The sequence below is a fragment of the Ochotona princeps genome, chromosome 1 (assembly GCF_030435755.1).
Source record: "Ochotona princeps isolate mOchPri1 chromosome 1, mOchPri1.hap1, whole genome shotgun sequence".
Classification (NCBI taxonomy): domain Eukaryota; kingdom Metazoa; phylum Chordata; class Mammalia; order Lagomorpha; family Ochotonidae; genus Ochotona; species Ochotona princeps.
This window is the reverse complement of record NC_080832.1, coordinates 10,314,164-10,341,153: the sequence shown is the minus strand read 5'-3', so window position 1 is coordinate 10,341,153 and position 26,990 is coordinate 10,314,164. Positions and strand designations below refer to the sequence as shown.

The 26,990-nt window shown below is 46.4% G+C and overlaps 1 protein-coding gene across 1 annotated transcript in view; it reads right to left on the bottom strand.

Annotated features, from left to right (window-relative positions):
• TFB1M (transcription factor B1, mitochondrial) overlaps positions 1 to 6,472 on the bottom strand; it is a 41,514-nt gene extending 35,042 nt beyond the window's left edge. Inside the window, exons 1-2 of the mRNA XM_058662864.1 lie at positions 6,256 to 6,472; positions 4,429 to 4,580 (exon numbers count right to left, since the gene is read on the bottom strand). Of these exons, the coding sequence (XP_058518847.1) occupies positions 4,429 to 4,580; positions 6,256 to 6,418 (315 nt within the window). The 5' untranslated portion in view covers positions 6,419 to 6,472. The remainder of the gene's footprint in view (positions 1 to 4,428; positions 4,581 to 6,255) is intronic.
• Between the last annotated feature and the right edge of the window lie 20,518 nt (positions 6,473 to 26,990).

Sequence of the window (26,990 nt, the reverse complement as noted above, 5' to 3'; positions counted from 1 at the left end):
ATCAGCACAGCCCCAGCCACTGTGACCACTTGGGGAGTCAATGAGCGGACAGAAGATCTTCCTCTCTGTATATCTGATTTTCCAATAAAAAATAAAAATAAATGTTAAAAAAAAACTTAACTTGTTATGCCACAATGCTGGTCCACTTGACTTTCAATTACATAAATAAATCCTTTAAAAACTTTATTAATATAAAGAGAATAATTTCATGCATTTTATAGGTACAATTCTAAGAAAGGTAACCACCAGTTCTCTCTATCCATCAATCCCTCTTCTTCCTTCCTTTGCTTTTTTAACTCTTAGAAAAACATGATGCTAATCCACTCTATAACCAGGCTCAACGCAGCACTAATTGCATCATTCAGCCAGTAAAAGTAGAACACCCACACTAGCACAGAACCATGGACAAGAGCAAAATGGAATCAAGTCACAAGATGTCCAATTCACTCCCGTGCATTTTTTTGTACTCTATGTTAACTACCCCATATTAGAGAAAACACAGGATGTTTGTCCTTTTGCAATAATGATTTCCAGTTGCATCCATTTGATAATAAAAATGGATTTAGTTTTTTTATAGCTGAGTAGAATATGTTTATATAAATAGTATACACATACACATGTATATATGAATCTTTTAAAAATAAAATTAAAAACCTTTTAGAATAGTAAATATTTCACAATTCCTGAATGAAGATAAACATATGGCAAATGAGCACATACCAACAGGACCAATACCAGCCAGCACTAAGGCAAAGCAAATAAGGATCACAGTGAGTTACTGCTATGTTCTCAACAGATGGTTAGAAGTGACCAAGGTGGTACTGGGGACAGGCCAGGCAGCGGGGCTGAGTGGGTCAGCAGTGTGGACATCCTTAGGTTAGGCCATAGCACCTGCTGGTGGGTGTGACAGCAGGGGTGACGGTGGGCTGGGTCAGTGGCCTGGAGAGCTGGAGCGCCAGGGCTCCCTGGGCCAGGCTGCATCACCACTGTATAAAGCAACGGCTTAGAGTCAGCAAGTAGCACGTCCTTTGATCCCATGTTGGTCTTAAACATGTCAGACTCTCCAGTCCCAGGGACCAGGACCCGGGGCTGTGTGGTCTGGCCTCGACACACACATCAGCTGCTTAGTGTACCTATGTCGACAGCTGCTGTGCAAGGATGCCGACACCTCAGAGTTCTGAGGAAGGGCACAGCCACTGGCACCAAGTGACAGTTCTCAGCTCACAGCAGGGATCCACAGATGAGGTAAGAGACTTCTAAACCCAGCATAGGCAACCCCAGCCACTAACCAGCAGGAGGGAACCTCAGGGGATGTGATGAACCTGCACCCCTCAGCAACCCTCAGAGTTGGAAATCTCAGGACATGAGCTGAAAGCCACACTCACCCATCTTTGTCAGTCCTACCCACCTTTCTATCAGTGACCTCTCATCAAGTTCCTCACAGTCCACCTGAAACCACCCCCTTCCCAAGATCTTAGGAAGACTGGCAACGAGGGGGTGATTCCTCTCTTCCTGTGGACATCAATGGAAGACACCATTTCCCCCTCCCACCTTTCCCTTCCCTACTCATCCCAAGCCAAACATGCTCCACAGGGTACCCGTGATCGCACCACCTTTAAAATAGTTAAAAAAAAAAAAAAAAAAGAAAGGAAAAGTGACCAAAATTGTCCCAGTATTGGGACAATCAGAGCTAAGACACACCTGGTCTGTAACCGTGACAAGACACTTGGTCAAACTAGCTAAAAACCCAGGTGGATGGATTTACAACTTTAGTATATCCATACAATGGAATACTACTCTGAAATAAAATATCAATATGGATGGATGTTAAAACACTATGCTAAGACAGCAGCCCAAAAGAGCACGCAATACATGATTGCATTAGTACAAAATCTGCAAAGGATGAATTACAAGGGAAAATGAGGAACTGGATGAGGGATATTCATTACCTCGACCTGGTGATGGTATCATGTCATTGCACATATGTCCAAACTGATGGTTTTGTGTAATTATACATGTGAAGTTAGTAAATCGTACACTTTCAAAATGTGCAATTTACTAAGCAAGTTACACTTCCATAAAGCTGTGTGATAAACATTTACACTTATCACACAGTTATTAATGTAAGAAACCTTTAAAACGAAGAGGGAAAAAAAAAAGAGGCTGAATGTAGGGACTTGTCTGAAGGCGAACACGTCATTTATGAAGCACCTCTGTTGAAACGTGGAGGGAGGGCAGGCCTTCAGCCTGGCAGTGAGACACCGCCCGGGAGGCCCACATGCGGAGTGAGGAGGCCCGGCCTGGGCCCTGGCTCCACTCCTGCGGGCAGCTTCCTGGGAGATGCCAGGGGATGGCTCATGCAGTGGGCTCTCTGCTGCCCACGTCGGAGAGCCAGAGTGAGCTCCTGGCTCCGGGGTTCAGTCCAGCCTGGTCTCAGCTCTTACAGGCATTTGGGGAGTGAACTGGTAGATGAGAGAAACCCCCACCTCTGCCTCTTAACTAAATAATAAGTATTCGCTATTTTTTTTTATTTCATTTTATCACAGTTTCATACGCTTTGGGATTCCCCCAACCCCTCCAGAAAGCCCTCCCCCCATGTTGGATTCCTCCACATTGTTACAGTTGTGTAGTTCATATCGTCATGATTTCTTCATTGCAAGCATGGACCATGCATAGAGTCCAGCATCTTATTGTCCAAATAAATTCAACAGTTTCCTTGGGAGACTATTCCTGGTCTGAAAGTAGAGCTGGCAGAATGTCACCCCTTCTAACGAAAAGCCACTACACAACTTCAACAGCAATTTAAAACATCATGAAGTCAACTGACATGGTACTGAGTGACCGATATGTTAGAAAATGCAAGTTCTTAACCACATCCTGTGACTACTTCATTGACATTTCAATTTTAGTTTATACACAAGCGGCTGCTATACAACTTAAAATGGTTATAGGGTACTATTCAGCTGTCTCGTGTCTACTTTCATTTTTATATTTAGCAGCTTAAAATATTAAAGCGTGACTTTTACTGAACTTGGTGAATTTTAGGATAGTCCAAATAGGCTTATAACTCTAACAAGGCATATTGTTAATAATTGAGGTGCAGAACAGTTTTAGGAAGGGTGTGCAGAGAAATCTTTAATACCTTAGTGAGGAATAATTAATCTCTGTGTTCTACCTAGTAAGGTATATGTGAGTCCAAGCTGACTGTTTCCTGTCTGTTCTAAGCTTTCCTTATTGGTCTCTATCTGATCTACATAATAAACATTAAAGAAAAAATGAGAGAATGAATCTATCTAGCATTAAACTTCTTTAAAGTGTCAGGAAATTCTCATTTCCACCTCCAAATAAGACACAGGTCTTAAAATAAGATTACAGTTAAAAAAATAAACTCCATTTGCTCAAATGTTAAACTCCATTTGATCAAGGAAATGTACAAAATGACAATCTCAAATTTAGAAATAAGAAATTCTGCCAGTACAGACTAGCAAAATTAGGCAAAAGGAAAAATTACATGATTTTTCAAAGCACAGAAACTAGATAAAGCAAAATACGGAAAAAAGCCGGTAAGATTTCTTTAAAAAAACGCAGGCATGCAGATTTAATTCTATATTTTGAAGCAAATTTTCCTGTATATGTTCTGATAGAAATTCATTTTCTCCTTTAATCAGTATTAGAATGCAAAAGTCTTAAGTCAATTTGTTCTCATTTATGAAACAGCAATGCTGGTGATTTTATTATTCTTTTCATAGTCAAGTTGAGTTATAAATTGCTGGGCATTTGGGCCAATGGCTCAGAGCTCTATGAAAGTCTAGAATGACGAAGGAGTGAGACAAAACCTTGTGCCCTTAAGCACTGATTTCCTTTCTAAGGGCCCTCAGGAATGCTCCACTGTTTGCCCAGCCCCTCTCTGTCACACTCATCCACCCAGCTCCCTCACTCCTACCCAGGAGTTCAGTCCTTCCCAACAGCAAGCTTCTTGCCCCCCTTCCCTGGCCACTTGTGAGGCCCTCCCTCCAGCCTTCTCTCCCAGCTGAAAGATGCCAAGTTCCTTCAGATGGTCCCCACACCGTAACTGTAGCCATGTCTACAGATGCAGCTGGCATTTCATTCAACCTCACCTCACACTGCAGAGTACACTGGTACACCTTGATTCTTTAATTCTCTCAGACTGCGTCAGGCTTAAAGGCTAGACTCTTGAGAAGGAGTCAGCCTGTGTTTCCTCCATCTCTTGCTTATGGAATGCCTTTCTGAGCCTACGTCAAGTTGTAATGGTCACACACAGCCACTGGGATGCAGAGTCCAAAGCTCCAGGCGGGGCGGGGTGTCAGAGGACCTGCAGCCTGAGGAGCCCCAAACACTGCCAGCGCACCTTAGGGTTTAGGAAGCGGGCTTGGCTCAGGTTTCCTGGGAGACACTTGCCGCACTCACCTGCAGCCCAGGAATAAACCGAGTGTCCTTCTCGACCACCAGCAGCTGGGCCACGTTGGCGTTGAGGATGGATCTTGTGATGCCCCCAGGCCCAGGGCCCACTTCGTACACATAGGCACCTGTCAGGCTGCCAGCTTTCCTCACGATTTTATCTAGAGAAAAGAAAAGGTGTAGCAATTTCAATTACCTTGGTAAAGTTCAATGTACAGAACTGAGAAAAAGAATCTATAAAAACACTCACCAGCCATTTCCCAATGAACCAACCTTTTTTTTTTTTTTTAAGATTTATTTATTTTATTACAAAGTCAGATATACAGAGAGGAGGAGAGACAGAGAGGAAGACCTTTCGTCCGATGATTCACTCCCCAAGTGAGCTGCAACGGCTGGTGCTGTGCCGATCCGAAGCCGGGAACCAGGAACCTCTTCCAGGTCTCCCACGCGGGTGCAGTGTCCCAATGCATTGGGCCGTCCTCAACTGCTTTCCCAGGCCACAAGCAGAGAGCTGGATGGGAAGTGGAGCTGCCGGGATTAGAACCGGCGCCCATATGGGATCCCGGGGCGTTCAAGGCGAGGACTTTAGCCACTAGGCCACGCCGCCAAGCCCTGAACCAACCTTTATAGAAAATATTTACCCCAATTAGTTAATTATCAGGCTAAAGCAACAGTGAAGGCCATGAACATTCCACCACAGCACTGCTGAAGTCAATCAGAACCCTAACAAACATGCGATTATACTGACAAATTTCCTTCACTTACATTTAACTCATCTTACACTTCCTGTGTGTTCCCCACCCACCCAATTCCTCACAGACAGAAGCAGTCAGCCCTTCTACACAGCTGCTGAACAACCAGGATTTGAAAACTAGTCTCACTTGCAGAATTTTTACTACCACTAGGTAAACATCCGGAAGCGGAATAGGGCTGGCAAGCTGTTTCTACATACAGGCACTTGGTCGTCAGCGAAGGCACAGTAATAAGCCAGTCATTTATAAGGCTCTCAGAAACTTGGATTCTTGATTATTTTCAGAAAAAAAAATTAAGTGTACCACCAGCAATTTTTAAAAGGCACTGAGAAAATGACAGTTAATATGAAAAACTTAAAAATTTTTAGTTAACTTCTTTTCGAACCCCCAAAAAGCAGCATATTCATGATGCAACTAATACTTGCTTCCAGAAAACACAATGGATCATCTGACAACTCCAGGGCTGTGCAGATAACAGGTTAATTTTTTTGTTTTGTTTTTTTGCTCATGCCTGCAACCTGAAGAAGTAGCACAGCAGGCAGGAAAGTGGCTCTGGCCTCAACTTCCAAGGCACATTCAACACCAGCGAAGTCAGGACGCTCTGTACTACCAAACCATTAGGCTGCAGCGCCAGTCTGGCTACGCTCCGGCCTGAGCTGCTCACCTGGCACCTGCCTCACCTCCTCCTCACGGCCTGCAGCCAAGGGGGATCCCAGCTGGTACAGGCTGCGGGGCAACACGCGTGCCTGCAGCCAAGGAGGGATCCCGGCCCCTACAGGCTCTGGGGCAGCACTGTCTGCAGCCACCGAGACGGATCCCAGCCCCTACAGGCTGTGGGGCATCTCCCAGCGAGCGTCTTGTTGGAGTCCCAGCTACTTTGTGCTTCTACAATACCTTCTTGCTGGAGCTGCTCAGGGAGTGAACCAGCAGATGGAAGACTGCTATATCTCTACCTTGCAAGTAAACCATGTTTGTCCTTTTCTCACAGAAAGGCATAGTTAGAGAGTGAAGCTATTTCGCTCCAGGTCCTAACGCAGGCCTCCGTGGGCCGTGCGTGCGGCCGCGGGGCTGCAGAGCCCCTCACCCCGGCCCCGGGCAGCGCCGAGCCGCGCACCTGTCAGCCGCAAGTCCAGCAGGAAGTTCTGGGACAGCTGCTTCACGGCTCGCAGTCGGAACAGCTTAATGATTTCCCGGATGGTGGGCAGCGGCGGCAGCCGGAAAGCACCGAGTTTGCCGGAGGCGGCCATGAGCCCGGCAGTCGCTTCCCGCCCGGCCTGCCCGCACGCCCGAGCCCTCCGCGGGCGGGACGGCCAGGGCCCGACAGCACCGGGCGCTCGCCGGAAGCCACCACACGGACAGGAAGTACCAGCGCCCCGAGACCGCGTGCGCGTGCGCCACGCCCCTCCCAGCGCGGTGCGGCCTGGGAGCGCGGTGTTTTCCGCACGTGGAGGAAGTGGTGGGGCCCGGCTGGGGGGTGGGGCCTCGAGAGTGGGCGTTCCCGCGAGTGAGTAACGGGAGGCGGGACTTCAGCAGGAAGGGGCGGGGCGAGCCGAGTCCTGAACTAGGGCGGGACGTACTCAAAACAGCGGCATGGGCGACCTAGGGTTTGTCTGCAATGAAAAAAAGGTGTGTATGAAATACGTAAAGCGTATTCCCTTTAATGTGCATCTAACAAAACAAAACAAATGGCGTTTAAAATGTTAATTTTGAAACCACGTGCGATCTGGACAAGGCTAATGGTTTGAGCAGAGAGGAGCTGAACTTTGGTCCTTCCAGAAGCATACCTGCTGAGGAGAACTACCGTGTTTGTGTTCAGCTAAGCTAGTTTGGACCTGAGGGTGCAAAGGAACTGAGGGCTGAGCTCCAGGGTGCTTCAGCGGAGGACAGCTGCCCGGACAGCTCAAGCCGGGCGAGCCCAAGCTGCGCCGAGACCGGCTGTCTCCATGCTCACTGGTGCTTTGAACCCATGAGTGCTGCCTCTGCCCTGCTGGCTGGAGTTCTTAGAACTTGTTCCGGTTTCTGTCAGCTTCTGTAATTGGTCAGGAAGGATCATGGAGCTCTAACTGTGGTGATGCTATCTGTTGACTTTCAGTAGTGTAGACTTTAGGAAATGTTTTTGTATACACCTTTCACTAAGTCCAGTGACATAAACAGAAGTGTTGCTAGTCTGGGTGTAAGGAGTCATTCCAATATCCCTCCCTGGACCCGGCGCCATTCCTTCTTCCTCACAGCTCATGAAGTTCGCGCCGGTCCAGCCGTCCACCAATCAGATGTAACCTGGCTTTCCACCTGAGAATCCCACCCCCATCTTCCAGCCCCCTCCCCAACTCCGCCCACTCGCCAATCATCCCTAGGCATTCACCTGCAGGCGCCAATCCCTGGGGGGCCTGGCCTCAATCCCTCCCAATCCCCACCCCCTACACCTGGCAGACAAAAAGGCCCCCCCCCCCCCAGGTGCGGCTCCTTCTCTTATCCCTCCTTCTCTGGTCTCTGTCTGCTCTCTCTCTCTCTGGTCTCTCTCTCTCTCTTCTCTTTCCCTTCTCTTTCCCCTTTCCTGATTTTCACCACCTCTACCCTGTTCCTGCCCCGTTGGAATAAACCTCCTAAGATACCTCGTTGCGTCTGGTGTGTTTCAGCTCACGGTGAAGAACCAGGTTGTGGGAATTAGCTGCGTGTAATAACATCGTAATATCGTATGAACTAGAACTCTACCAATCTTTTAAATAACTAACACTGGGTTTCCAGCAAGTGAACCAAAGCTTAGAGAAGTGTCCTAACTTAGTGGAACTCACAGAGCTCAAGGACGGTTGCCTCTGGGTCCAGCCCAAGTGTCCTTGAGCCGGCGGTGGCTACTCTTACAGGACTGCCTGTGCAGTGAGCGCTGGTTTTCTGCAAGACTGGAAGTGTTGCAATACCTCCTTCCCCATGGCAAGGCTGAGCAAGGAAAGAAAGCAAAATGGCTTATGAGTGGTGGAATTAGGACTTGCATCTGCACAGCTGTGTCCTGGCATGCTTTGAAAGACAACAGCCTGTGCAGGGAGGTCATTAGGCTCACCAAGGATGGTTACATCCAAACACAAAGAGAAAGTCCAGCCATGAATTCTATCCTTCCGTAATACCAGGGAAAACTAAGAATGGAAATAATAAGGTGCAAGAAGGTTGCTCTTCCAGCCCTGTTGTTTGCAAATCATTGCCCTGATTGCTAGTGAATCATAAAAACTGTATGTTGAGTAGTAGAAAAGCCAACCATGGTGGATGTGATGTCAGATGAGGAGTCCTTTGCCACTGCAGTGGAAGACCCAGTCACCTGCTGTTACAGCTGGGTTAGAACCAGCGGTGGTTGCGAGGTTGGATTTCCTGCTGACTGGATCTACTCCTGATGCCCCAACCTGAGAAACTTCCTGTCGGGTCTTCCCGTTATTTCCCTGAAGGCTCCCCACCTTGTGCTTTACCGATGGGTCTGATCAAGCTGTCCTTAAGCTGCTTGGAAGAGCTGTAGGGAAGTGGCTGCCAGAGGGGTAAGGATTTTGCCCAAAGTGGAATCTTCCTGTAGTTCCCAGGTCGTGATTCCCAGGTCTTACTGTCCCCAGCACACTTTCTCTGGGAAGGATTCATTCGTGCTTTTCTTCACACTGGTCCTGCGCGGATGAGAGTTTTATCCTTATCTTACTGTGAAAAGAATGCAGGCAACTGCAGCTGGCTTTTCCCAGGATTGCTTCTGAAAGGACAGAGAGGAGTCCTCCATCTGAATTCTTTGCTGATTTGTGATTGCATCAGTCATGACTGAGGTATCAGATTGGCTTAAGTTGATTAGTTGAATAATTTTATGTTTGTAGATTTTATGTTGAATATGTAGAAACATTAGGTTGGATATGGATTTAAACTTATGTTTTAATACGACTGACTGAAAGCACTATTTTTTTTAAGATTTATTTATTTATTTTTTGTGAAGTCAGATATACAGAGAGGAAGAGAGACAGAGAGGAAAATATTCCATCCGATGGTTCACTGTCCCAGCAGCCGCAACAGCCAGTGCTGCGCCGATCCAAAGCCAGGAGCCAGGAGTTTCTTTCAGGTGTCCCATGCAGGTGCAGGGTCCCAAGGCTTTGGGCCGTCCTCCACTGCTTTCCTAGGCCACAAACAGGGAGCTGGATGGGATGCACGGTTGCCCGGATTAGAACCTGCGCCCATATGGGATCCCAGCGCATGCAAGGCAAGGACTTCAGCCACTACGCTATCGTGCCGGGCCCTGAAAACACTATTACAGTAAAGATAAATACAAAGCTATAAGACCGACATAAATGGTCTTATCAACTTGTATTGCTGAATAATATTAAATCAGTACTCCTAATACATTGGCTGGTGGAATGCTGCTTTTGAAGTTCCCTTATCAGTGCTGCAGGGAGCCCAGTGATGGTGTGATGCTTTCGACAGTGTGTACTCAACCGACTAGCAGATCTCAGGTCAGAATATTTGCTGTCATCTCTTGTCCTGTGCTTAGAACATGCTAGCGACCTGTTAGGGCTGGCTGCGTCTCTTTTCATCAGCTTGGAGTCAACTGCATTTAATGACTTACCATTAATACTCTCACAAATACCATGTTGATGGTTATAAGGAGGATGTTCAGGCAATTTAGATAGAATCATAGCAACTTTGTAGATGCTCAAAAAAAAAAAACCCAACTTACATCTGAAGATTAAAAAAGACATTCACGTGGAGATGTTGTAGATTCCTGGGAACGTGTCTCCCGATGACTCGTCAGTCTTCTACGTGAGTAAGGTTGTGGCCTGATATTTACAAAGCCGTGTCCTGTGCTGTCACTCACTGATAGTGCCAGGAATCTAGATGTGGGTACCCTGACCGTATTTTATTTTTAACTTTCTTCACAACTTATTTCTTATTCATCATTTAAGTAATAGGTGTAGCTTCTTAGACCAAAAGCAGCTCAAACAGCCCCCAAAGTCCTGTCTTTTTGCAACACAACAGTGCAGACCCAGACGTGAAGGCAGAATGTGGGTTCAGTCCTTCTCGGAGACCAATCTTGTATCTACACGCAGGTGGCTCGGGAGAAGGAAATGGCAGGCCACCACTGCTAGACACGCAGGGGCCAGGAGCACCGCACAGCCTGAAGCAGCCTGCCTCTTCTGGGGGCAGGGAGGGTGCCATCACAAGAGATGGTGTTGTTAATCTCTACAGGCTTTGAGGGGGATAGCATTTGATTTGCTCCTTCGAGTCTGGATATGCCAGCCTGTGGGGACATTCAGCCACGTCCAGGGAGATGGGAGGGGACTGTTCCCTGAACAGCCTCTTAACAGGATAATCACACAGGGCTCTTTCAGAAGGATTCCTGAGCTCTCAAGCAGCCAGCAGCGCTAAATAGTGCACCCTATAGGTTGAGGAGGGAAGTGCCTGTCAGAGCAGTCACCATGGAGGGCACCAGGGGACCCAGGGCAGGGGACAGAAATCACAGAAACGCTCTGTGTTGGCTTGATTTACTTTGTCTGCTGTAGGAAGCCGTTGAAGCAAGGCAAGGTGATTTCTAAGTACAAATGTTCAGTTTGGTTTCTTTTCTTAGGCATCAACTGACCATCCTTAGTTGTCACTCCAAGCTTCCACTGCTCATCTGTAAGTTGGCCTGATTTACCTCCTATCGAGCAAGGGTGGGGCCCTTCTGCTTCCGCTTTCCAGGGAAGTTAGTGGCTTTTCCTCACCAAGACCAGCAGATAGGAAATCTGCCCAGACCTGTGCTGTTCTGAGACTTTCATTCAAGGCAGTTGAGCTCCAAGCTGGCTCAGGGGCTGCATGTAACTGCCCACAGCACTGGGCACAGAGTCTGTGCCGTGCAGGCATCCCAGGGCACCTGCCTGGCTCCACTCCCAGGAGCCGATGAAGAGGCACCACTGTCTGTTTTAACTCTGGTATGAATTGAGTCATTGCTGAACTGCATACAAATTCCATCTTAGGAAAATCTCCCAAGTTTTTATTAGTTCTTGAGATCCAATTTTTATCATCATAAATATCTGATCCTCAGTCTTTTAATTTGCAGAAAATTATGCAGAACTTCTTGCACAAGCCTATGAAAGCAGCAGGGGGTGTTTTAGCAGTATATCTCACAGATTAATGCAAACAGTTTTATCCCTTAAAAGAGAAGTATGCAGTTTCATCAGTTTTGAAGCTTTGAAGTATCTGCCTCATCTAGGCACAGATTTTAATATGCTAAAATATTATAATTAAAGCAGAAATTGCTAGCTCCACCTATCACTGAGGACGAAGCACTACAAATGATTCATACTGAACTATAATGTGCAATTCTCATTTGCATAAATCCCAAACTGTCTATTTGGGAAAATTACTTATTATTCCAGTATTTATTTTAATGAAAATGCATCTGTGGCTTTATTTGATATAAGTCATTAAGTGTCTCTTTATAGGAAAGGCGAGAATTCTAAGAATGTCACTTCAGAGTTCCCTGAAAGAGACTTGAGAGCCACAAAGGGTAATATCTTCCTGCCATGTGGGAATTTTCAGGGGAAATTAAATGTGGCTTGGAAGTGCCAAATTGAACTTCATAAAATGACTATTAAGGCATCTAAAGTGCCCTTTCCTGGTAGTATTTTATAATTCTGAATAATATGACTCAGAGCTGTAGGGAAATATTCAAAGCTGCCTTTTACATATGTTTATTTGTGGATTTTTTCTTTTTTAAGATAGCTGTTGGAGACCCATGGTTCACAGTGGAATCCAGTGACCTACCCCAAGGGAAGAACAAACCTAGGGGGTGTTCAGCACAGAAGGACCAAATGCTTGCTCTAGAACATGGCAACTTAGGGGGCGAAACACAGGCTAACCGCCTGAGGGGACCAGGCTGCAGTCACTTTATTCTTTAAGAAACACCATGTTTATCACCATTCCAAGCAGCTTTTGAAAGCCTGTCATTGTCTGCAAAGATTTGTGAATTATTCTCAAGTGTCCTAACGAAGTGATGAGTGCTGGCAAGCTTTTTGACTTAGGGTAACTATGGTAGCTAGACAGGGCTTTTTCTTATACAAACTGTATCTTTTTGTGAATGAAGGAAAAAGTCAGCATGCATGAAAAACCATGTAAAATATCAGCCTGCACATTCAATTGAAAAAAAAGTTGAAAAAAATACCATGAATATGAATACATTGGTGATACGGCTTTCCCATGTGGCTTTTTTTTAAAGATTGATTTATTTTCACCAGAAAGGCAGATTTACAGAGTGAAGGAAAGATAGAAAGATCTTCCATCTGCTGGTTCACTCCCCAAGTGGCCACACTGGCTGAAGCTGAGCCAATCTGATGCCAGGAGCTTCTTCCAGGTCTCCCTCGCAGGTGCAGGGCCCCGAGGCCTTGGCCGTCCTCTACTGGTTTCACAAGCAACAACCAGGGAGCTGAATGGGAAGTGGAGCAGCTGGGATATGAACCGCTGGCCCTACGGGATTCTGGTGCATGCAAGGCAAGGACTTTAGCTATTAGGCTACTGCACGAGACCCCCACCCATGCATTTTTTTTAATAAAAGATTTATTTATATGAAGGAGTTACAGAAAGGAAGAGAGACAGGGCCAGGCTGAAGCCAGGACCCAGGAGCTTCATCAGGGTTTCTTATGCAGGTGGCAGTAAGCTCCCCAGCCAACTTTCACTGCTTTTCCCGGCCTGTTAACAGGGAGCTGGATCAGAAGTGGCACAGCTGGGTCACTAGCAGTGCCTGTGTGGGAGGCTGACATCCCAGGGGATGGTGTTCCCTGCCACGGCACAAAGCTGGCCTCCTTCCCCATGCATTTAAAAAGCGACCTGAGAGCACAGTAGGAATGGGAAGGTTCTGGCTTCAATCTAGATAAGCTGCTAGATAAGGATTGTTCTGCCCTTCTCAGGCTGTCCTTGATGCTTTTTCCTTGCCCATCCCTAACCCACTCCCTGAACACCTGTGTAGGGCCGGACCCAGGCTGAAGGCAGTGCCTGGCTTGTGCTCTGAACTCCTCCGTGTAGGCTGCTCAGGATGAGTGCACTTAGTGGCTGCCAGTTGCTCCGACTGAGAAGGAGTTGGTAAAGGCAAAAAGAAGAAGACAGGCGTGTTGACCTCTCCTCCCCTGGCTGGGGGAGACCAGTGCTTTCTGGCTGCCACTGGGTCGTCACTATTCCTCTTTTTCACTGCGTTTCCCTAAATTATCCTGAATTGATGCTCTTCTAGTGCACATCCCCTATCCAGTGGAAACAAATCATCTCTTTCCCCTAGCGAATCATAACTTTCGGAGGGATGACGTAGAATATATATTCTTATGATTTTCCAGTACTTGTGATGTTTGCTCCAGGCTGAGAGCTAGGATCAGGAAGACATCTTGGTCAAACGTCTACGTGGGTAACTTTCTTCCTTACCTACACTGAGAGTCTGGACTCGGATGGCTCCTTCTTTGGGTATCAGAGCAGAAGTTTCTGAGGAAGCAGAGTACACAGCTACTTCCCTTGCTCGTTTGTATTTGATGAGATGGAAGGACTGAAAAGAAAAGGTAGGTCATGACTTGTAACGACCAGCATGTCCTGCCTGTGTTTCTGGTATTATTATAACGAAGAGAGTAAATGAAGCGCCCCTGAGCCAGTAGGGCTGTCCAGCTGCTGGCCCATTACTAGTCCATCTCCATAGTCAGACTTTCCCAAAGGACTCAGTGTACTTAAAATTCCAGCTTCCTTGCCTGTCCACCCTCAGTCCTACTTCACCCTGGCTCTAAAACTGCTCTTGCCAGGATTCCCAGGAATTCTCAGGAATCTCTACATGGTCAAGTCCACAGGCCACTTCTCTTCCTTGATGGGTGAATAGTAACTGTAGGGAGATCCATCAACATACAGCACCCATCAGTTGGACTCACAGCTGCTTTGCCTGCATTAACTTTTTGAGTATGCCCAACATTTTGTTCCCTTTGACTAATGGGAAAACTGAGGCACAGAGGGAGGAGTGTCCAAGTTCACACAGCTCACCGACAGAGAAGGGACTTGAACTGAGGCAGGCTGACTTTGGGTGTCCACACCTCCTGTCTGCTGTGTGTGGGCCCCGGGTGGTGACTGGTAGCCCTGAAGCAGTCTGTGCCCCCAACTTTCTCCTCACAGCCCAACTTTCTCCTCACACGCTGCTTTTCATCTTCCAGCCACGCTCTCAAGTGTGTGATTCCTCAGGGCCCTGGCCAGATCTGCTCTCTCACCTGGGATACTTCAGCTCTTTGCACTTTTGCTTCTCATAAGTCATCCCAGGTGACTCACCTGGGAAACTTGGCACTCCAAGTTTCTCTCTGTTAACACCCATAGCCCTGTCATCACCATCATCAGCTCCTGAAATTCTACCTGGGTGACCTGGGAAGCACCTGACTTCCTCTTTCCATTTGCATGGCCTGCTGCTTTCCTGTGCCTCTGACACCAGCTCCCAGCTTCCCTGTGCTCCATTCCAATTGGATGACAGCAGCAGAATGATCTTAAAAATGTAAATGGGATCTCTTCACTCAGCAGCCTACAGCCCTCCAGGGTCTCCCAGTACAATGGGAATAAAAATCCAGCTCCTAGTGACTGGCCTAAAGGCCGCCTCCAGTGCTGTTCAGTCACCTTTCAATAAGCTATAACCTTGCTGCTCGTTCGGTTCCCCAAGCGTGCTCAGTTCTCTCTTCTTGTTCATGCGGTTTTCTCTGTTGAGAGTGATTGTTTCGCTTCATGCAGCTGGCTGGTGCCATCTTTCTTTGTCTCAACTCCAACATGGCTACTTCAGCTAGAACTTTTCTTGACTAATTTCAATAGTGGAAGCTAATGTGATCTTTGAACACTTTTCCTTGAGGGTTCGTTTTCACTTCCTCTCCATTTAACATTTTTCTGTATTACTTTTAAAGGTATTATTGATTTCATTTTTGAAAGGCAGAGTTACAGAGGGGGAGAGAGAGAGAAAGAAAGAGAGAGCGAGCGAGAGAGAGAGAGAGAGAGAGAGAGAGACCTTTCATTCACTGGTTTGCTCTTCAAATGACTGCAGTGGTAGGCGCTGGGCCAGACCAAGGAGAGGAACCAGGATCTTCATCTGTGTCTCCCATATGAGGGTGAGGGTGAGGGTGAGGGCCCGAGCACTTGGGCCATCTTCTGCTACTTTCCCAGGTGCATTAACAGGGAGCTGGGTCAGAAACAGCAGATATAACTTGAACTAGAAAGGATGCTGGTACAGCAGACGAGGGCTTAAGATGCTGTGCCACAGCGCCAGACCCTAAATTGCTACTTTAATTGTACCCATTTTATGTGGCATCATATGATGATTCCATGCATGGACTCAATGTGTGGCAATCAAATAAGGTAAGCTAGTATTTTTATCTCCTTAAACATCCCAAATTATGAAGATGAAATGATTTGGGCCAGTGTTGTGGTACAATAGGTTAAACTTCCTCCTGGAGTTCTAGCATCTGTTGCACAATTTCCAGTGCAGCTCCCTGCTAATGTGCCTAGGAAAGTAGTGGATGGTGGCTCAAGTTTTGGGCCCCACACCCACATGCAGCTTTGGCTTAGTTCAGCCCTGGCTCTGTAGCCATTTGGGAGAGTGAACCAGTGGATGGGAGATCTCTATCTACGCTGGTGCAATGGTTCAATTGAATAATCCTCTCTCTCTCTAACTCTGCCTTGTAACTAAGCAAATAAATATATTCTTTTTTTGAATAACGGCAGTGTGGGATTTCAATAAATGTATAGCGCCTGTACCAATCAACTCAATGTAATTAACATTGCCCTCTCCTTATCATTATTTCAAGCCTTCTATTCTATTTTAATTGCTATTATTATTATTATTATTATTATGGCATATTCTTAATCAACATATGAATGTGTTTCTTCCCTGGTTCCATTTGGGCTGAGACCCAGTAACTGCGCCCTCTCTCCATCTGTGTGCCAGGGGCAGACATAACCAGAGATGGCAGTCTTGGTGTCTTCCAGAAAGGCTGCCACAGGTTGCTGGGATGGAGCAAGGTGATGGAAGTCATCTCCAGGGCAAACACTAACTCCTTGGTTGCTGGTTTGTGAGGACTTGTAGGGGTCCTCAGGGGATGTCCAGGTCGGCCCAGCCACTGATGGAAGGCAGGTGAGGGTCCTGTAGTCTTGGTTTCTAGTGCATGTGCCTGTGACCTATTCAGGATGGGCCTCCTGACACCTGCCGATGTAGCGAACAGTCCTGTTCCCACCCGCGAGCCTGCTTCTTCCAGGATCCTTCAGCTTAGTTCTGTGTCCTCGAGCCATCCAGCCACTCTGCCAGTAACCCGTTTTTGCTATTTGCCTGTTTTCCTGTGTGTCCATGTCTACCTTCCCGAGTAAAATGTAGGATCCTTGAATGTGAAGCAGTATTTATTTGTTCACAAATGTGAGCTGTTTATTCACCTAGCACAATGCATGACATACAACCAATGCTTAATTGACATTTGCCAAGTACGTGAATGAAAATTACTTCCTCTGATGAGTTAGGCTTCACCCTATTTTTCTATGATGACATGCAACTCTGAACATTAAAGTTGTACTGACACTTGAATTTTTAAGGTTTTTAAGGCTTGTTTTTAAAGCGCTATTTATTTATTTATTTACTTGAAAGAGTTACAGAGAGGAGGAGAGAGAGAAACCTTCCGTCTGCCAGTTCACTTCCCAAATGGCTGCAATGATCAGGGCTGGGTTGAATTAAAGCCAAGAGCCAAGGTTCATCTGGGTCTCCCATGTGGGTCCAGGGGCCCAAGAACTTGGACCATCTTCTGCTGCTTTCCCTGGTGCATTCACAGGAAGCTGAATTGGGAGTGGAGCAGCCAGGTCTCAAATTGCTGACCATATGGGAAACCAGCTCTGTAGACAGAGGCTTAGCCTTCAACACAGATCCCCAGACGTGACAGTTCTGAGCAGATGGTTTTGTAGCGCGTGGTACACATCTTCCAAAGTGTGCCCTGAGACAGCTGCAGCAGCTTCTCCAGTGGTTGGGTGTTTCTTCAGGCCTGCATTGCGAATTCAGATCTGCTCCTGATCTCCTTCAGCTAAAAAGTATCTGGTTTCTGTTTCCCACTTAAGGGGAAAAGTCCAACCCTTCATCCTGCTCTTTAAAATTGGACACAGCCACATCTAAATGCCCTTCTATTTGCATTTCTTTCCTGGGATTTTCTACAAGAACACAAGCTTCTTTGTGAAATGTATTGGATGAAATAGTTTTCAAAGTTTATTTATTTGAAAGGCAGGGTCACAGAGACAAAGGGAAACACACACACACACACACACACACACCTGTGCTGGTTCACTTCCCAGATGGCACAAATGATCAGGAGGTTCATCTGGGTCTCCCACATGGATGACAAGGACTCAGTTTAGCAACCTTCCCCAGGCCATTAACAGGGAGCTGGATCATAAATGGAGCAACTGGGATATGAATTTATGCCACATGAGATGCTGGTGTCACAGAAGTTCAGAGTTACAGAGAAAGAGTGATCTTGGGGCAGCAGGACCTGCTCGGATGGGATGTGAGCGTCACAGGGGGTGGAGACTCACTGTACTACAACACTGGCACCTGGTCCCTGGGTGCCATCTTATCCTTCCTTCTGGGTACTACACAGTGTGATCCCTGTGCAAAGGCTTTTCTCTTGCTCCCCTCTGTGGTCCTCAATCCTCTTTTTTTTGGTTCCTGATAGCGTCACATTTGTAAAGCCAGCAGGAGTCCTATTGCTAGTTAAAACAGAAGATGAATTTTCCATGAACTTTTTGAAGCCCCTTGATCTATCATCAAGGCTTCCTTTGTCAGACTCTCATGCTTCAAAGAAGATGCTGCATTTGAATCATCTTTGTGTGTCTGAGCACCAACACAATGCCTGGCACACAACCAGCCCTAGAGAGAGAGAAATTTCCTGAATAGACCCAAAGCACAGAAATGGCTGCTCATTTTAAACAGGAGCTGCCTAATGGAGTATGTTATACAGCAGGAGAGCTGGGGTTAGGCACATTGGACTGGGGGTCCAGGCCCCACTCTTCTTTGATTCATTATGTCTCTTTGCACAAGATACTTAATCTTTCTGGAACTCAGTTTTGGTGGAAAGCAGAATAAGTCCCTAAAGTTGTGTTATGTGCTGATTTCTGGACTCTGTGGGCTCATAAAGGAAAGCGGATCAACACTGCAGATGGGTTTAGATCTTTAAGGGGAATTGGGTTTAGATCTTTCAGTAGGGGAATTGTCCTGGATTATCCAACAGACCCAAGGCGATCACAGGAGTCTGAGTGGAAAGGGAAATTGGCCATGTGCAAAGGATTTCGCTGGTTGATGCCATGGCGGCCCAGGATTCAGGAGGCAGGAAGCCTCTGGAAGCTGGGACAAGTGGGAAGTGAATTTTTCCCTGGAATTGCAGAAAGGAGGGCAGCCCTGCTGTCTTCTTGATTTAGCCCAGAGAGCCTATTTCAGACTCGTCATCCGCATCACTCCTTAGACTGTGTTGCTTGGAGCCACTATGTCAGTAGCTGCTGGTTAACCACAGCCACATACAATGAATGCAGTTTATGTCTTTGTACTAGATGTCTCATATCATTACAAAATATGTGTGAGTCTCATGATGCTTTGTAAGACAGAACACATGATGGATCAAGCAAAGTGCCCGACACATTGAAAGTATTTCATACATGTTCTTGTGTGAACACATGCATGTGCCTGAATCTGATAAACAAATGGGTTGTATGCTACTGAAGTCAATAATCTTATGATATTGAAATGAATTCATTAGGATGCAGTTCCCCTCTTGCTGTTGCAGTGTCTGATAAATATGCTCATTTCTAGTTTTATGTCTCTGATGCAAGATGATTTTCTCTCTTGCAGATTTTTGTTGAGCTTGGCTGCTGCATGTTAACTCTTTATTCTTCTGTTTTGTTGTTGAGAATTGACTATTTGAAAATACTTGAGGGGTGGACAGAGTGCCCATCTACTGATTCACTTTTCAAATGCTTGCAGTGGCCAGAGCCTGGGCTGAATACTTGAGAATTCAATCCAAGCCTCCTACTTGGAGACATCACTTGCTCCCTTCCAAGATCTGAACTTCTAGGAAGCTATTGTTAGGAGATGGAGCTGGGACTTGAACTCGAGTCCTTGATGTGTGTTCACAGTGCCAACCTCTAGGTGAAACACTTGCTTCTGGAATTGACAATTTTAACACTGGAGCTATCTTTAAAAAATTATTTACTTATTTGAAAGGCAGAGTTAGAGAGAGATGGAGAAGCAAAGATCTTCCATCTGCTGGTTTGTTCCCCACGTGATCACTGGCTGGGACTGGGAGAGGCAGAAGTCAGGAAACGGATTGCTCCTGATATTCCATGTGGGTGTAGGGATCCAAGTCATTGGGCCATCTTCTGCCACATTCCCAAGCTAGATTGGAAGGGGAGTAGCTAGGATTCGAACCTAAAATCCATTGGTGGTGTTGCAGACAGCAGCTAAATCCACACGCCCCAAAGCTGGTCTTTGAAATCATCTTAAGGGCAGAATTACGAACATTATCTCTTATAACAATGTCTCATCTTACTGTCATCAAGTTCCAAAACTGTATTCATTTTAGCCTGTTCTCAGTCTCTGTAAGGAAGGGTGGATGGCTCTAAATCAATAGGGAAATTTACACCAAATCAAGAGGCAGGAAAAATATCAATGATACACTGTTAAAGTGTGCTGGAAATGGGCCCACGTTGTGTTGTGACTGAGATCCTGTACTCTGGATGACCTTTCAGCGTGCTTAGGCGCTCCATGAAGACAGGTGGGAAAGGCATTTCTGACTGAGGGCTGGAGGAACTGCAATAGTTCATCTAAAGGTCATTAGACCTGGTCACGGCCTATCATGGCATGTCATGCTGTAACTTATATATTGTCACAGAGTTAAATAGGCTTTTGTTGCCACCCCTAGGGATCTGATCATAACGGAACTTCTAGTTTCTGCTGCCAGTTGCTGGACGAGCTCTGGCGGCAGGCCTTGTCATTCGTAGTCTCGATGGTTCCACCCACAGCCTCTCCTGAGTCACTCTGATGGAGTCTTCAGCCTCATTTAAAAGCTGGCTGATGGTAAGACATTCCTTTTATGTTTTAGCTCTGCACTTACACCCTCTTGTACATACACACACACCATTTTTGTAAAAACGCTCACTTTAATTGCGGTCATTTTTTCTTTCCTGAATGATCTTACTCATTTTTTCTTAATATAGATAATCCATATTAGTACAATCCATTGTACTAATTCTCACTGATTAATAATAGGTTATGTGATCTGTTTTCTAAATGATTTTAATCTTCTTTTAAAAAGTGATTATCATAAACGACTCTGCCCATTGTTCTCACCTGATAACAGATTATAACCTTCAGTTTATAAAATATTGCCTTATTTTATTATAAGCCTCAAGGCAGACTAATAATAGTTATAATAAAATAGAACACGGACTGCTGGTCTCAAAGCTCTAGCATGTAACTTTATTGTTCTAGTTTGGGAACTGTTGACAGTGGAGGTTCCTGGTAGATGATGTTTTCTTGAGTAAATACATATACTTTTCGCTTCCTGTAAGACGCCGTGCTTCGTGTGGGATCTGTGAGTGCCTGGGGTGCTCTCTCAGCCTTACATGTACCTCTCTTCAGGGCTGCCGTGTGTTCTGTTTGTCTCTCCAGTGTTCAGGCTGGGACTTGATGGCCATCATAGCAGTGTTCAGCGGTTGGACCTCCGGGGGGGATTAGAACATCAGTTCCCCTCAGGGGTGGGATTGGGACCTCTCCGACTCTTGCCCTTCCATCTGCCATCATGGGACGATACTGCCAGGATGCTCCAAAACATCTAAGTTTCAGTTAAGGCATGCATGCATTCCTAACTCCCCCTTCGCCAGGTTCCCTGGGTTGCCTCCTCTCCAGAGAGTGAGATGGTCTGAACTGATGGAGTCACAATGTCTCATGTGTGCACGTTTGGCCCAAGCCTGACACCAGGCGAGGACATTTCCAGACCTTCCCACGGTCTTGAAAGGGGCTTTGTGACGATGACATTAAAGTGAGACGGAACCTAACAGATGACACAGTGTGATCCCCAACTTGCCAAAGCTGGCTCTCACATCAAAGCGTTAGAATTCCAGAATCGAGGGACCCAGGTTGACGGTGCAGTAGGCTCAGCTTCTGCTTGTCATGACCCACACCCATGTCAGAGCTCGGGGCGAAGTCCTGGCTGCTCTAAGTTGAACTCAGCCTCCATCTTAAAGTGTCCAGGAAGGCAGGGACAGATGGCCCAAGTGCTTGGATTGTTGCTATTGAACATGGGAGATGTGGGTGGAGTTCCATGCTGCTGGCTTCTGCCCGCACCAGCCCTAACTGTTGCGACCATTTGGAGAGTGAATCAACGCATGGTAAAAAGTTCAATTCTGGGATCAAGACCTTGTGCACTGAAGGTTAGCCGAGTGATGATTTCTAATTGTATTCTTCACTTGCTAGGCAGAAAAGAGAGGGCCGAAACATTGCTGTACTTACCCACGATGAGCTGTTCATCCCAGAGAGTGGAGGCCCCCTTCTGAAGTGTTTCTGGTTTACTTTTACCCATTTGGAGGAAGGAAAGAGCTTCACTGTGGTCACTTACTAATGATAATCCCAAGAGAGGCCGAGAACACAACAGGTGTTCTGTGTTATCAGTCAGCTCTGTGAGCAGTAAGTCCTTATCTGCCTGTGCGTCTCAGTTTCCTTGTCTGTGTGACAGCCTTGGCTTGGTTGAGGTTTTGAAGGTCACCTGCAGCTTCAAGGACCTACCCTTGTAAAAGGACAGGATGAGGCTCCCTGATGAGGTGGGCGCCATTGTGAACACAACCAAGTAAGGAGACCCTCTGATCTTTTGAGACATGGAGGGGTTGGGCTAGGCCCTCTGTAAGGACATCCCAATCCCATAGCCCAGGAAAGTGAAAATGTGGGGAGAAATCTACCAGGAGGCACAAGACCAAGTCCCGCTTGGCCACACGGTGGCGATCTTGTTCCATGCTAAGGAAAATTGCTTTTACCCATCGTAGCAAAGTTTGAATGAACTAAGCTTATCGAAGAAAGATTTTCAAAAGGATACCTAAATAAAATCAGGTCAGCAGAAACCAGAATTATGAAGGAATGACAATAAACAGCAATGCCAAATAAAAGACGTAAACTCCCCATCACAAGGCAGTAAAACATGCAGGGGTGTGTGAGTTGTGCTTTAGGTATTATTTAAAGGAAAATAGGAAGAGGATTACATTGTAAAGTTATATTGTTTTTGGAAAATGTGATTTAAAAGATAGCGCTAGCACATTTAGAGTTTAACTCGTAGAGTTACCCAATACCTCAAGGCTGTGCTGGCGTATAATATCTAAAGTTTAACAGATCCGAATCAAATCAAGAAAGCCTCTCTTATTTGAATGTAAAGGAGATTAGAACACAGAGGAAGCTGGGTATGTTCATCAGATGTTGCAGATGTACTAATATGAGGTGCCGATGCTAGGGAATGCTGAGTGTGGTTCTTAGATTATGTCAAATATACCAATGCAAGATGTTAACAGTAGGGGAAACTGGGAACTTTTGGTACTACTGGACAATATTTGTTTTGTATAATTTCAAACTATTTTGTTTTTATTTTTATTTTTTGTTAAATATTTGCTTTTATTAAAAAGTCATATTTTATAGAGAGAAGGAGAGACAAAAAGATCTCACTCCCCAAGTGACTACAACGGCTAGAGCGGAGCTAATCTGAAACCAAGAACCAGGAACTTCTTCCAGGTCTCTTTCGTGGGTGCAGGGTAGGAAGGCTTTGGGCCATCCTCTGCTACTTTCTTCGGCTACAGGCAGGGGGCTGGATTGGAAATGGAGCAGCCAGGATATGAACCAGCGCTCATATGGGATGCTGGTACATGCAAGGTGAGGACTTAGGCACTAGGCTACTGCACCGAACATGAATTTCAAATTATTTTGAAATAAGAGGTTAAGACAAAATGAGGTGGGGCTTGGTGCAGTGGTTAAGATGCTGGCATCCAAATCAGAGGGATTCCCATCTCCAGTCCTGATCCCAGCTTCCTGCTCAGGCACACCCTGGGCACCTGCCGAGCACATGCTTCTGTTTGCAGATGCTGGCCTGATCCAGACCTGGCTCTGCTGCAGGCATGTGGGGAGTGAACCGGTAGGTTAGAGATCTCTGTCTCTCTACCTTACAAGTGAAATTAAATGATATATAAAGGAACATTTAAAGGGATTGCAATGTTTTTCCAGTCTTGCAATGATAAATAAAATGTGCCAATCAACAGATGTTGACATTTTTCATATTCTTATTTAAAGATGTATTTATTTATTTGAAAGTTGGAGAGAGAAACAGATCTTTCATCTGCTGTCTTACCCATCAGACGGCCACAACAACGGTCAGCATCGAGGCAGGCCGAAGCAGGAACCCAGAGCTCCATCCACGTCTCTCACTTGGGTACCGGGGCTCTAAGCCTTGGACCATCTTCTACGACTTCCCCAGGCCATTAGCAGGGAGTTGATTCAGACGTAGAGCATCCAGGCCTCAAATCAGTGCCCATATGTGATGCTGGCACTGTAAGCGCTGGCTTTATTTGATGTGCCATGTGGAACTTTGAGATCTTTCATGTTTCATAAGAGCATGGAGGATGTATTAGGTTGTCTAACTAACTGGGGCATTGTGGGTTGACTGCTGGATCCTGGCAGTTGTAAGTTCCGTTGCATTGAGCTGGAGTCTGTTTCTGTGGGAATGAAAGGACATCCAGAGAAATGCAGAGGACACCGGCTTCCTGATCATAGCACTGCCAGCCTCTGTCCCCAAGGCAGGTTAAGTTCAGATGAAACCATCAGCTCGTGGCCAGCACCCTAACTGGATGCTGCTTCATGCCCGGCTGCTCTACTTCCCACCCATTCCCCTAATACTGCACCTGGTAAAGTGGAAGAGGACAGCCCAAGTGCTTGGGTCAGCATCACCCATGTAGAAGACTCAGGTGGAGTTCCAGTCTCTTGGTTTTATCGTGGATCCTTTGTGGCCATTTGAGGAATGAACCAGTGGATGGAAGATCTCTCTCTAACTGTAACTCAGACTTTCAAAGAAATAAATCTTTTTTTTTTTTAAAGAATCATTTCTCCAACCATGCCCCAGTGAGCATGAAGGGAAACCCCTTGGGGTCTTGAGGAAGAGGATGGTGGGCATCAGCAAATTCACGCTCCCAAAGATTACAAATTTTTTCGGTGCTAAGAACCCATGTGGGAGGAGTCCACAGAGGAACCAGCACCTTACACTCTCTGAGGAGTTGGCGATTATTGCTTAACAGTCTCACACAGTAGCTCTGTGAGGAAGGTCAGTTTCATTAGTGCTGTGTTTATCCATGAAGAATGAAAGAGAAGCTGAGTGGCTCCCTCAACACTGAAAGCTCTCAAGCCAAATCAGATCGGGATTCAGGGAAGCTGTTTATGGAGGCAGCTGAAGTAGACCAATGGGAGCTGCCTCTTCTGGGGTCCTACATCCCTCATTTTGCCTTCTAAAAGCTGCCTAGACATAAACGACACTCTGACCTTGCACAGGGCCTTTGCTTGCCTCCCAGTGGCTCTTGCTGTACTTGTCTCTTCTATCTACCCACTACTGTGTACAATTTCAATGCCCCCCTTCACTTACTCATTAATTCGCTCAATGAGTTTGAGAACATAGTGTTCTTGGACAGGAGTAGAGAAGTGGAAAGAAGGGGCTGGCGCTGTGGTTGAGTGGGCTAGGTTGGCCCAGCTGTTCTGCTTTCAATTCAGCTCCATGCTACCCTGCCTGGGAAAGCAGCAGAAGATAACCCAAAGGTCTTTGGCACCTATCCTGGAAACTCAGGTGAACCTCTGGACTGCTGGCTCTGGCCTGTCCCAGTCCCAACCATTCTGGTCATTTGGGGAGGGAAACAGTAGATGGAAAACCTCTCTGTCTCGTCCTCTCTGTAACTCTGCCTTTCAGATAAATAACTCTTTATAAAGAAGCAATTGAAAAGGCCTGGTGCAATGGCTCAATGGCTTGATCCTCACCTTGCAAGTGCCAGGATCCCATATGGGCACTGGCTTGTGTCCCAGCTGCTTTATTTCCTGTGGGGAGCGGGGTACTGAAGCCGTTCCCAGGAATAGGAAAGGCGTTGCAGGATGGCGGCTGGCTCAGGGCCAGGAGGCGGGGTTGGTCTCGCCAGAAGGTAAACAGGAAGCCACACGGATAGGCTGATGCCCTCGCTGCGATTATGTCATTGCTACTGGCCTATCAGGTAGTGCCCAGTGGATCCACGGGGAGAAGTGTTTGGTGGAGAGCGGTATAAAAGCAGCCACTAAAAGCGGTGAGAGGGACAGAACGAGAACAGGGCAGCAGAGAGGGGTACAAAAGCCATATAGACCTACGGGAAGAATGGGGAGAAAAAGCAGAGAGGGGTACAAAAGCAGTATAGACCTACCGGGAGAAGAATGGGGAGAAAAAGCAGCAGAGAGAGGGCTAGAAAAGCAGCAGACAAAAGCTAAGACCTACAGGGAAAAAAAGCAGTGGAGGAAGTATAAAAGCAGCCACTTTTGGCAATAAGGAGTCCGGTTGTGGTTCCGGCTTTTCCCAGACCCTCAAGAGTGTGCCTCGTAGGTAGTGTCGCTGCTGATCGGCGACAATTTCCCATCCAGCTCCCTGCTTGTGGCCTGGGAAAGCAGTAGAGGACGGCCCAAAGCCTGTACCCACATGAGAGACTCGGAAGAATTTTTTTGGTTTCTGGCTTCACATCAGTTCAGTTCTGGCTGTTGCAGGCATTTGGTGAGTGAACCAGCGGATGTGTTATGGGGTGCGAGTGAGATCACACCAGACATGTCTAAGGTTTTATTAAGGAGTCTTTATTAACCAAGCTTGGTAATAACAGAACATACTAAAACAGCAGATCATAAGTCCAATCACAGCAGTTTACAGGGACCATGCTCAGGAGATTAACTGTCCTGGATCAGACAAGAGTCAAGGTGCCAGAGTAACAGAAACACCTGACTAGAAAGTGAGCCCCTGCTTCACGGGCCTTTTAAAGGGGTTTGTGAGGGGAGTGGTTACACAACAATGCAATACCGCCCCCTCTCAGTTGATAGGTGAATCACAGGTGGGCAGGAGCAAATACCTACGGGTTGTGAGTTAAGGAGTTAATTGGTGCTCATTGGGATGGGCAGGAACAGGAACTGGTCTTGTAGCTAAAAAGACTAATTGGACTCATCTGCATCCAACATCTGAATTAGGACGTGGGGGGACGGAGAGGTGAAGGAGCAATCACCACAATCCATTACAGATGGAAGATGTTTCTCTGTGAATCTGATCTGCCTTTCCATTAAAAAAATCTAAAAAAGAAGAAATAAGAAATGAAAAAAATAATCTCTGCAAAAGATTGTTGACTTGAAGAATTTTAATTTCATGATAGAGGCACACATAAACCACACCCTCACATACACTCCTAGTAGAGGCCACGAGGTTATGTTGGAGCCACCGTTCCTGATGCGATTCTGGGATTTGAGTGGAAGGGTCCCTGAGAGTGCCCAGGGAGTGGCAGAGACATGGAGGCTCCCTCAGCATCAGTGTTTCACGTGGAGCCTATCGTGATAAGCTCTTATTCTGCAGTGTTTTAATTATTTGTATGAATGTCTTCCTTTTCCGTAGTACTAGATGCAACTGGAAAATGAGACTGGCTTTTGCGGCCCGTAGCATATTGTAAGAAATAACAGCACAAATAAGTGTGCTAGGTGCCTTGTCTGTGTAGCGTGTTTTGTTGCTGACCCTGTTTCACAGTGGAGGAAAGAGAAGTAGC